General features: G+C 33.5%; 1 protein-coding gene across 3 annotated transcripts in view; it reads left to right on the plus strand.

Moving 5' to 3' along the window:
* LOC110033469 (chaperone protein DnaJ-like) overlaps positions 1-12,511 on the plus strand; it is a 104,892-nt gene that overhangs the window by 50,862 nt on the left and 41,519 nt on the right. For all 3 annotated transcript variants that reach the window (XM_020737459.1, XM_020737460.1, XM_020737461.1), the window contains exons 6-7: positions 8,540-8,715; positions 9,203-9,332. In XM_020737459.1, coding sequence (XP_020593118.1) covers positions 8,540-8,715; positions 9,203-9,332 — 306 coding nt within the window. The remainder of the gene's footprint in view (positions 1-8,539; positions 8,716-9,202; positions 9,333-12,511) is intronic.

Genomic DNA, 12,511 nt, shown 5'->3' on the forward strand with positions numbered 1-12,511 from the left:
CCTACCTAATATAAAGATTAGATAGGGTTTAGATTATTTGAGTTACTAATTCTTCTATGAATGCTTGCCCCTATAGTTAAAATCATCTTAAGCAACCAAAGTCACTTAAAAAAACTCTCGATTAATATCAATGTTTTGTTTTCAAGAATTCAAAGTTTAGTTTTTATGATTGGTCATCGAAAAGTCAAGTGAGAAGGGCTGAATGTGGAACAGTTATTTTGAAAACCAAAGGAACGAAGTGTAGAGGATGTCATAAATTCTATGGGGAACCTCAATAATTTTCCAAACTATCATATGGTTTAGTTTTATATTTTGGAAGCGATATTATTTGATGTTTGCTCATATCATTTATTTTAAATCGAGGACTTACATTGTACGACACAATCAATGCAAGTAGCCTAGGAAGATAGGAGGATTAACGCCGTACCGAATGAACAATTTCGAGATGCTAAAGAGAGTTAGGAATTATATCACACGGTAGACAATCCTGCGAAAACCAAAAAGGTAACGTGAGGATTTACATCGTGCTAGATGAACCACCTCGAAATCTTAAGGTTTTATGTTATTTAGCTATATGAAAAGTTTAGTTGAGGATCATCCTTCACTTCATATTTCGGTCTTGGTTGTTGTCTGAAGGTTTTCCACTGCTTGATCGCATCACCGTCTTGTTCTATGGAGGGAGGAGAGAGAGAAACCATGCCTCAGACGGCCTATCCTAGGTTCTTTGTTTTATTGTTTTGATTTAATTAGGTGTACTTGAGTTGATGTTTGTTGTCATTGTTTTTATTGTTGAGTCAATGAGTTTTTTTTTTGAACTTAACGTTTTGCCAGGCTACTTTGTTGGTCGTGTGTTACAGGGTTTTCGCCTAAACATATGTTCTACGTCCTCTATTTTAAGGCCTTTATAAGAAAGGAACTAAAGTTTCTCCCATAGGCATGTGTCCTATGTTTTCTACTCTTGGGCGTCTTTTTCATATGTCAGAAGTGCAACAAATAATAAAAGTATAACATATAAAGAAGACATATACAACCAAGTACAGTAAAAAAAAAAGGAAGTACTAGTACGTAACCGCCGCCTCTACTGATGTTTCAGGAAAAAAAAAATCACAATTATATTTGTAATATCAGAGCTGAGTATAAGAGTTTAAGTTAGGGGCGGGCTCAACTTCAGGACTTGTGGCCCTGATTAGTCTTACGAGCGATTATTGCGTGCGGAGGGTGCACGAAGAGCTGCGCGCGCCCTCCGATCACTGCCGCACATTTAGACCTTCTCGAGGGACTTTCGTAAGCAACCATGAACATCTATGTTTATGAAGTAAAATTTGGGGTAGAAATTACCAACAAGACAATCGAAGGAGGACAGTTCTTAGCTTAATCAAGGAAACTAACAAGTGGAGATTTAGAAGTAAACACCTAAAATTCTTAGTTGTTCATGCATATAAATAAATTAGGCTTCACTTAGCACTCAAAGTATTAATTTCACAAGAAAATATTTTATTATATTATTGTATATTTTGTAAATTAGACGGTCCACAAGTCAGTTGCTTTGTTGGGCTAGAGCCACCAGTAGCCTGAGAAGGTAAGAGCAACTTTTTACCCAATGTTGGTGAATAGTAGTGTTAATCCTGCACCCTCACGAGGTCATTGGGTCAGGAGATATAATACTATTATATTATCCCGAATTTTAGCACGAGATGTCTTTTACATCATCGCCCATATCCTTGACACCTCTCTTTTATAAACCAGCTCGACGATCCATATAGAACTGCGACATTATGAATGTTTCCCCTTAAATCCGAGCATCTCCACAATTGGTATTAAGGGAAACATATAAGAATATTAGGGAGGTTTACATACATACTACTCAATTCCTATGCATTTACATATCTAACATCCTAAATTGACGTTTATAGCATCCAAATCTTTTATGGAGTACGAAGAAGATCGCTGATGTAGGTTAGATATTTAAACACATAAAAATTGTGTGGTATGTATGTAAAAGTTGAAGTTTAGGAGTTGGATATGTAAATAGGTAAGGAATGAGCGGTATGTATGTAAAAATTGAAGTTTAGGAGTTGGATATTTAAACTGGTAAATAATGAGTTGCATGTATGTAAACCTTCTATTGATGTTTCAACTTGAAAATGAAGGTTTTATTTTGGTTTAAAGAAATTGAAATAAAATCGAAAGAATTAATGTCAGCAATCGTTCTTTGCTTTTAGACTTGAATTTTTAATTTCCTTCCACATGTATTCCCAGCGTTCGAATGCAGCCTAAGCTCTTCCTCATGGTTTTCGGCTCTTTAGGGTTGATTACTTTTTGTCAAGGAGAAAAAAAAAAGGAATCAGAGGCTTACCGCGGAGAGGATGGTGAAGAAAACCCCTCCATTCACTATGAAATAAGCGAAGGTCTCGGTACGAGTTCGAGGGGTCTTCGAGCAGAGGGAAACGGAAGGAGGAAGGGGTTTTGCCGAGCAAATGCTTTTGGTATAAAGGCCTTGGAGGTTGAGAACCTACCAAAACTGGAAATTCGAGGGGAAGCGACGTTTGGTCATATGAGTTGAAGGGAGCGAAGGCTTCGGGCGTAGAGGGGATGGGAAGCTTCGGGCAAAGAGGATGAGAAGCCATCTCTATATGTCGTGATGAAGAAGGGAGAACGAGCAAGCGAGGGTGTCGGGTCGAAGAGAGAGAGGGAGCGCGAACAACGTAGGTTAAGGTGCGCGCTGCTCGTGATAGGGGTGAAGAGAAAGTCTGCATGAGTTTTCATTTAAGTTCTTATTTATTATTTTTTAAATTAAATTACTATTATTATTTCATTTAAATTCGTCAATTTGTGTGCAAATTGCTCGTGCACAGAACCATCGCAAAATGAGTGTTCTTAGGTAAAATCGACGTTCCGGACACGCTCGCGCGGTCTGTTTTATCATCCGGGATTGTCAGGACAAATTTGTTGACGATTGAGCCAATTAAAGTCATGTTTTGTCCAGGGCACGACGAATGATATTTGTTGATCCAATCGGGGTCGTCCGACGAGCAAAATACCGAATGGTTTTCGCCTAAGCGATGACCGAAGTCTAGCAAGACGAACCCGATAGCGTGCCTTGACTGGTCCCAAATTCGTGTCACGAGAGCTTTCATTTTATTTTACATTTGACTTTGATTTTGATTAATGAATCATATGTGAATTATGGTGCTTATGTGTATTATGTACGTGGATGTGTATGTATATGTGTTTCAAGAATTGAAACCCCTAAATCCCAAAAGGTCTTCCTAAGGCATTCCTCAATCCTTAAAGGAGCTCAACTTGAGTTTCAATATGTTGGTTCCAATCGACTCAACCATATGTTGAGGATCTGAAACTGGTTATATGAGACTACAATGGGTCAAGAAGTGGTTTGAATTTCTGAGTGGTGTGGATACCAATATTAGTCCTCTAGTAGAGTCAGTAGAGGAGTCTCATGGCTAGATCCTAAGCTCCTTGAGAAGAAGATATACAACAACAACAACAACAACAACAACACCACCAACAACAAAGCTTTAATCCCAATACGTGGAGTCGGCTACATGAATTATTTTTCTCCATTGCATCCTATTTAGTGTCATATTTTCATTTAGTTCTAGTAAATTAAGATCATTTTTAATACAATAAGCCCAAGTTTTCCTAGGTCTACCTCAGCCTTTCTTAGCACAAATCGAATCTAAACATCTACTCTCCTAATCGGATTCATCAGATGGTCGACGTTTAATGTGACCAAACCATCTAAGACGACTTTCTCTAATTTTGTCTGTCACAGGAATTACACCAACTTTATCACAGATATATTCATTTCGCATTTTGTCTCTAAGTGTAAAGCCACTCATCCACCTAATCATTCTCATCTCGGCAACACTTAACTTATTATTATGCTTCTCTTTTAAAGGCCAACATTCAGCGCCATAGAGCATTGCAGTTCTCGCAACCGTCTTATAAAATTTTTCTTTCAGTCTAAGCGGTACTTTTCTATGACACAAAAGACTCGAAGCATTCCTCCACTTCAATCTACCAACTTGAATTCTACTATTAACATCCCCATCTATATCACCATTGCTTTGAACAATGGATCCAAGATATCTAAATCGTTCACACCTTTTAATAATTTGATCACCCAAAGTCACACTTCTGTCACTAGAGCTATTACTACTAAAATTACATTCCATGTATTCAGTTTTAGTTCTACTTAAACGAAGGCCTTTAGACTCCATAATTCAAGTTGTTCCTGGGCTTTTTCTCTCGTTTTATCCATGAGAAGGATATCATCAGCAAAAAGCATTCACCAAGGTACATCCTACTGTAGATGTCCAATAAGACCATCCATAACTAAAGCAAAAAGATACGGGCTTAAAGCTGATCCGTGATGTAATCCAACAGAAATAGGAAAATATTTGGTCAATCCTCCTTCAGTTTGAACACAAGTAACAACTCTAGTATACATATCTTTAATAACTTGAATATAAGTCATATCAACACCTTTCTTCTCAAGAACGCTCCAAAGGATATCTCTTGGAACTCAATGAATGTATAGCTTCCATAGGAGACTTGCTCGACATAATTCCAGATTGATTATGAGAAATCTTTGTGATGCATCTTAACCTATGTTCAATTACCTCTCCCATAACTTTAAAGTATGACACATCAACTTAATTCTTCTATAATTTGCACACTTTTGTGCATCCCCTTTATTCTTAAAAATGGGGACCAAAATACTCTCCCTCCACTTCTCAGGCATCTTTTTAGTTTTTAAAATAATATCAAAGAGTTTAGTAAGCCAAGAAACTCCCAAATCTCTCAAATATTTCCACACTTCAGTTGGGATATCATTAGGTCCTACAGACTTTCCACCCTTTGTTTTCTTTAGAGCCTCCTCAACTTATTTTTTACTAATGCGATGGTAAAAATGAAACGTTTTATGAAACGTTTTGAAACGTTTTATTATTATTCACAATATTAAGATCACTAAGGCCGATCGTATTTTCATAAACTTCATTAAAAATGAACTTCGTAATAGAAAACTAGCCTCCATAGTTGCTCTACGTACTTGCAAACACTAACTTGATTTTCTGAAATCTTTGTCACACCACTCATTCTTTATTCCATCACCATCTCCAATAATTTCATGTTATAACTTCTTGTAAGCCGAGACCCATTTGGAATTTTTAAATTTTTTTATCACAACTAAAATGATAACAAAATAATCTTACTTATCTAATTTTAGACTCCTGCGAGCGGTTTGATGTTTTTCCTAGTTCTCTAAACTTTTACTTTTAAACCAGTTTTTATAACATAACTTCTTATATTTTATCTTTTCTTGCACATTATTATTTCACCACAAACTATTTTTATTTATAAAAACTATTCTTTTGTTTGCCAAGCACATCTTAAGAAGAAGATATACGTCACATTAAATGAGGTCAACACTAAGCTACCCCAATTGAAAGCTTGTTGCTCAGAACATCTACGAAACCATCCGACTTCTTTTGTTTGTTGTTTATTTGTAAGTTATAGTCCATCATTAGTTTAAGACATTATCCTTATCTTATGTTCAACTTTTTTTCGAGTGAATGTTCAAATCCTTGCGATATTTGAAAAGCTTATGCTAAACCTTATCAATATAGTTTCTTTAGAGATTTGAGGTAATGATACTAGCAACTATTTACAAATTAGAAGTAGATTAATTCTTCTCAGACACCACGAGTTTCTTAGAGATATATGCTACAACTAAACCCTACTGTATTAAAACACAATCCAAGCTTGCATACAAAGTCATTATTATAAATTTGAACCCATTACTGCTTCAGGAATGATTAGAGTAAGATCTTGAGGAATGATGCGAGCAAGAGCTGACACCAAGTCATCTATGAGCTTCTGAAAGCTCTACTCACTTGAATTGAAAGTTGCATACCTGGTGGCCTTTTGAGTTAGCTTAGTTGAAGGTGAGCAATTTTGAAAGTCCCTCAATAGATTTTTCATAATAACTTGCCAAACCAAAAAAACTAGGCACCTCTATAGCATTAGTCAACCTCGATCAATCCATCATTGTCTTGACCTAGAGGAAATTTGTGTAAATTTCAACTTTGATTGATTTTTCCAAGAAAGCTACCTCTTCGATCAAAAATTATGCTGAAACCTTACATTAAGCTTGTACCTCTTTAGAATTTGCAGTATAATTCGGTTAGGCAGAGTATGCTCCACCTCACTGCCATAATACATAGTATTATATAGTAAAAATTTGACAAATTAAAAGAAGAAAGTTATGAATTTTTGTCATTTTTTTTTTGCTTTTCTTAATCCAAATAAAGCCAAGGAGATTTTTTGCTCCCGAATGCGACTAGATAAACTTCGTGAATTGATTATCAACTTGATTTGCAGGTTAATCTTTTGTTGTTTAAGCTTGGCAGCTAGCTTTCAATCTGTTGTCTTCATGCTTGGAACACAAGAGTAAGCCATGATGCTGCTCCTAAGCACCGTCAAATCTGAAAAAAGCTTACCAAAGGCACAATGTTTAATCTTTTTTTATAATAGTCCTTATAAGCATGGTATATGGATGACAAATCATTACCTAATTTCACAAAAGCCTTGGATAGAAAAAATAAAAAATTTATAGGTGGCATATATGCGTTCAAAGACATTGTAACAATTATGTAGAAACTAACTAGAATGTGATGATGATGTCTAACTCATGCTTTTGTTGAAACAGTGGATAGAATGAACTGTCCAAATCTAAGTATATGTGGAAAGATGATGCCTAAACTCAACACAACACTTGTCTATTACTTAAAATAAATATTTATTTGTCTCTTTGTCAGGAGTTTCTTGCACGTTCTGTTGTGTCATCATTAATACTCTAATTTGAATCACCTACCTTGGTTACTGCTGTAACTGTATGGTCCTTGCCACGCTGTTATGTGGTTTATTTAGTGAAGTTCAAGTTGTTGAAGAAAACCTTAATTGTTTTTTTGTTGAACTTTTCTATATTGGAAATTGATTATAGTCATACTTTGCTGATTATCTTCATAATGTATGCTCAGTACTCCAAGCCAATCCTGTAGCAAACGAGCTTGATCCTACTTTCCAATTTTATTCAACTGAAGTATCACAAACTTAGCCAGGCAAAGGTCAATTGAGAAACATAGTCATGTGGAAACTGAAGATTCTGCATTAGATTACATCAAGCTTTGTGGAGTTTAGAACGGGGACGCATCCAGTCTGAAATTTCAATATTGATCTCCTCAACTCTTTCCAGTTATTGATGCTAAAAGATACATAAAAAGTCTTCCCTAAGGAGGAAATTCATTCTTGTGAGCGCTCATTTATTGACGTATTCAACAAATTTATAATCACATACCCTGTAAAATTTTGTTTGGAGATTTGTAGACTTTGCCATTCTTACCTAAACGTTTATATTGGCTACATGAACCTTCTTTGTCATTTTTTTCTTCTAAGGGATGCTAATGTGTAAATACTAATCAACTTATATGGTTTTTCTTGTAAATCAGAATCAAGTTGGTTTAGTTTTAATCTTTTACCAAGTTTCTTTATTCCGTTAGAATGAGAAATTTGTAAAAGATACATATGATAGAAATAATCCATTAATGCTACCCTGCTCTTCCTATTAACGGCATGTACAGTTAAAGGCCGCAATCTAAATTATCATGCAGTAAAAGTTTTGAGAAGATTGAGAGATGCTGAATTCATATGATCAACCTCAATTTAACCATGAGTATTATATGATTTTTAAATGATTCTTGTTTGTGTAATAAATTTTTTTTTGGCCTATTTTGCACCTTTTATTTTTACTTTTTTCTATGCTACTGGGACATTTTTTCCCACTTTTTGCATGTCTAAATCACTCAATTCTATTTTTTAATTTGTTTTTCATCAACAGCTGCTATCAACGTCGGTTGTTTACTGTTAATTTTTCGCCTTGCTTTATAGTTTTATGTCATCCATTTTATATTTCTCATCTTTTCAGAACTCAACTTAGCTATAAGCATTTTTTTCTCACCAAAATATGGATCCATAAAATATAGTAGGATTAGTGTCGTTAATTTCTGTGTTGTTATTTTTGTGGTCAAGCATTTTAGTGATTCTAACTATAAACTAGTGATGCTTTTATATTTTAGTGAAGTTAAAATGGATTTAACCTTAGTCATGATTTGGTATTTTGGTAAGGATGAATAGGAAATTTAGAAATCATAGAAGTCAAAAATTAGTAGGTATTTTCTTCTTGTTATCACTTGGTTGATGTCTATCTTATTACGACCATCATTTTTCTTTCGAGACTGATGTGTGCTTTGGGCATGGTATATGTATGTTTTTTCATACATTTTTGTTGGCATTTAATGTTTTAATATCCATAAGAAAATGAATTAGAAAAGAAATGTCTGGATATATTGTTTAGCTTAATTTTCGTTGTATTAAGGTCAATGCTCTGTTCAACTCATCGCTATCGTATTTTAATTACTATTTCTCAATTGCTATTTGTATGTTTCATTATTTGTAGGTATCTAGTTGTTTAAATTGTGGTGGTAGTGGGAAGGTCACAACTGATCATTGCAAAATGTGCAACGGTGAGGGCAAATTACAAATCAAGCGGAGTGTCAAAGTAGATATTCCTGCAGGTGTTGTTGATGGATCCACCATTATAATTAAGGGTGAAGGAAGCTCAGATAAAAAAAGGTATGCCTCTAGAAATGTTTATAGTTGTGATACATTCTTTTAGTTGTTATGGGCTCCCTCCATTATAGGTTTGTTATATTGCCCATGTTAATTATAGTTGATATATAACAGGGCATTACTAAGTATATTAATTAAATTGATATTTGTAAATTCAAAATAGAGCCAACAACTTAAGCGATTGCCAATTGGACATGCTCATCTAGGTTGGGACTTTTTATATGGTTAACCAATTTAAACTTTTGTCTGCCTCTTGGATGTAAACTTATGCATGGGTTGAATTGCCATTAAACTTCATATGTTTGCTAGATAGTCTTATATTTGAATTTGTTGTTATTTGATTTCATATCAATTGTAAGATGTTTTAGCGTATATGTTTAATAGATGTTCTTCTTTATTTTTAGTTGGATGTGCTCAAGATATTATAACTTTTGTAGCTAATTATTTTTAGCCATGTTGATCTGGCATCATAAGTTTGTTTCTTATGCAGGGGTATTGTTGGTGAGCTTTATCTCTTCATTCACATCATCAAGAAACCAGGAATCAGAAGGGAGGGTCTTAATTTGTATTCAGATATTAGTATTGACTATATAGAAGCAATATTGGGAACTACAATTATGGTAATTTTTAGAAGCTAATACAATTAACCTTTGTTCATCATATGGGGTTTCTTTTTCTTATAGCAACGGATTTTGAGTTTTTTCTCCACTAAGTTTGATATCGCCTTGGAAACATTTAAGTATAGTCAATTTGAATTTCATTTTATGTTCATGAAGTTATTTTGACATGTGTTAATAAAATAGAAATGTTTTTTTCTTTGGAATGCTAAGCGATAAATCATGAAGTATGTGATTCAAAACCATGATTTTTTAGAAGCAATTTTCTCCTAAAACCACTTAGCCACATATCATTTCGTAACTAATGCTTCTTTTTCTATATTCCTATTTATATTCATTGTGGTTTTTCTTTAAAAAATTGTGCAATGATCTCATAAATCTTTTGTCGAGTCAATTAGTGAGACTATATAACAAAAATTCAACTTGTGTAATTTTACTTTTTTTCATTCTTGTTCTAAGGGGTTCATGAACTTTTATTGGTTGACTGCTAGTGGAGTTAGATTATTGATAGGGGGTGTCAATGGAGTTTCTATGCTTTATACCAACCTTTTTGAATTGATGATTATGATGCCCGTTTTTGTTTTCTTTTTTCAAAATAATTGTCTTTGTTTTATCCTTTTAGTCTTAGCTTTGTTAATTTTGTTTTTTTGTTTTAGTGTTATTATTTTTGCCGTACTTATTTTGATTATTTTATACACATGTCTATGGATCCTATTCTACAATTAGGATGCCTGGTTGTAATGATATATTTAGTTTTGGCCAATGAATCGTTGTCTTTTACATGGAAAGGGTCAGTGAAGTTTCTATGCTTTATACCAACCTTTTCGAATTGATGATTATGATGCCCATTTTTGTTTTCTTTTTTCAAAAATGAATGTCGTTGTTTTATCCTTGTAGTCGTAGCTTCGTTACTTTTGTTTTTTGTTTTAGTGCTATTATTTTTGCCGTACTTATTTTGATTATTTTATAGACATGTCTTTGGATCCTATTCTACAATTTGGATGCTTGGTTGTAATGATAAATTGAGTTTGTACAAGACTGTTTTTATTTCTCCTTTTACTTCTCATCTCCTGTGAATTCTACTATTCCCTCTTGTTCTTCTAATCTTGTCTATCTTTTTCCATTCTCTTTTTCATTACATTTTATTCTCTTTAATAGTTAGCTATTAATTCACGGTTGTCTCTTCCCAACACCCATCATACTACTTATGTTACCTTTTTGGGATTCCTTTAAGTAGTCTCTCCTTGCATAGTTGCATTCAGTCCTTCAAACCATAAAAATAGAACAGAAAAATCACCTATACTACTTAGAAAGGTCAACCAATTTTTCCACTGGCAATTTTGTTATCAGAGTTAGCCTAAACTTCTATGATTAGGCTCTTGAAGCCTTACTCCTTTTCTAGACTTTCATTATGCTTATTGATGCTTTAAACAAAATTTCCCCCAACACACCAATTCTTCCACTGCATGAATTTTGTTTCTAAAGCTAGCTTAAACTTCTAAGATTGGTTTGCATGGAGGTCTTTCCTCTTTCCTTGTGCCTTTGTTGTGCTTACAGATCCATAACGACCTCTCCCTCCCCCACCCATACACACGTCTATTGTTCCTTTTTCAACATCTTAATTTGAATATCAATTGAAAATTGATATACATATAACAATAAAGTTTGAATTTTAGAAACTTCAATTCTAAATTTCCTTAAACTTTTTCTTCCGTAATTTACATTGTTTGCATTGAAATGTTCTACCCTTTTCCATAACTCATCCTAAACCTTTATCGAGCCATGACAAAGACTCACTCCATGGGAGATTTGAATAAAACCATCTTTTGCTACTACTTATTTGTCAACCTTCTTTAGGTGGAAATCAACAGGCCAATAAATTTCTCTTCGTTGCAGTTATTAATCACCAATGAGAAATTGATTTGCACTGCATGCCTTGTAGTTGCATTTAAATCAACTAAACTCCTTACAAGGGATCTTTTTGCGGGCAATTGAGTTTTGTGTAGAATTCTGAAAGGTGTTTGCCTTAAGTTGAGTTTATATAGAAAATCATGTGTAGTTTATAGGTGTATCCCTAAAAAATTCCACTAACATACATTGAACTTATCACATGGATCAATCAGCTTTAATTTCCTTATATTGAGAATGTAAGTGCGGGAGCGATCTTGAGAAATTTCTTTCATATGTGTGATAGGAACCTGTAGTTTAGGTTAAGTGTTGTCATGATATTTGCACAAATTAAGCTGATAGCATTGAAATTTTGATTTTGATTTTGATTTAGAAATGTTGAGCGATAAATTGCAAAGTTTGTTGCTTGAATCCATGAACAAGGGAATGGTGAGTCATAATTTTTGTTGTTTCAAGATATGTGCATGAAATCGCCTTGTCCTTCATTCATTGGGCCACACATTTATTCTAGTTTTTTATGTATTGAGTTTCTACCATATAACTTCATCGCATTCCATTTTCGTTATTTCTTTTTTTTTGCTGGTTGTGTATTTGCATCTTTTTTAAATCAGCTTATTAACTATTGAGCTCAAAAGTAGTTTGCTTGGAACCTATGTTAGATTATTCATAGGACATTTGGAGAAAATATTGTTAAATTTGATGCATTTAACTATCAAATTTATTTTTCAAGTACTCTATCTAGTCAGACATAATTTTAACGGGATTATATGTGCATCGATTAATTACACATTGTCTTATGAGTAAAGCTCATCTTAATATTTTTTTATGGTGATGAATTTGATGAAGACGTTGATAGGATTTCATTTGATATGCCTTCTGATGTTTGAAAAGTTAGGTATAAACTCGCTAGTAGAAAAATTATAATAAATAGTTAATGTCCAAAATCTTTTTTTTTTCTTGTTGGTAGACCAAATATTGAGCTACTATTTCTTAAAAGTTGTTCTTTTTGTTTGGTTTTAACATTTTATATGTGTTAGAAAAAGCTGAAAAGATGGAATCATGCATAAATACAATCAAATTAATAATCAGGATAATGATTATATCAATACTTAAATCGTGCACATTACAATAACAAATTGACATGCTTAAATATGCAGCTAAAATATTTTTGTAGAAGGATAAAAGATCAAAATACAAAATAAAAATTACACACACACACACACACATATATATATATATATATATATATATTTTTTTTTTTTTTAAAAAAAACA

This window comes from Phalaenopsis equestris, unplaced genomic scaffold (genome assembly GCF_001263595.1).
Source record: "Phalaenopsis equestris unplaced genomic scaffold, ASM126359v1 Scaffold001189, whole genome shotgun sequence".
Taxonomy (NCBI): Eukaryota; Viridiplantae; Streptophyta; class Magnoliopsida; order Asparagales; family Orchidaceae; genus Phalaenopsis; species Phalaenopsis equestris.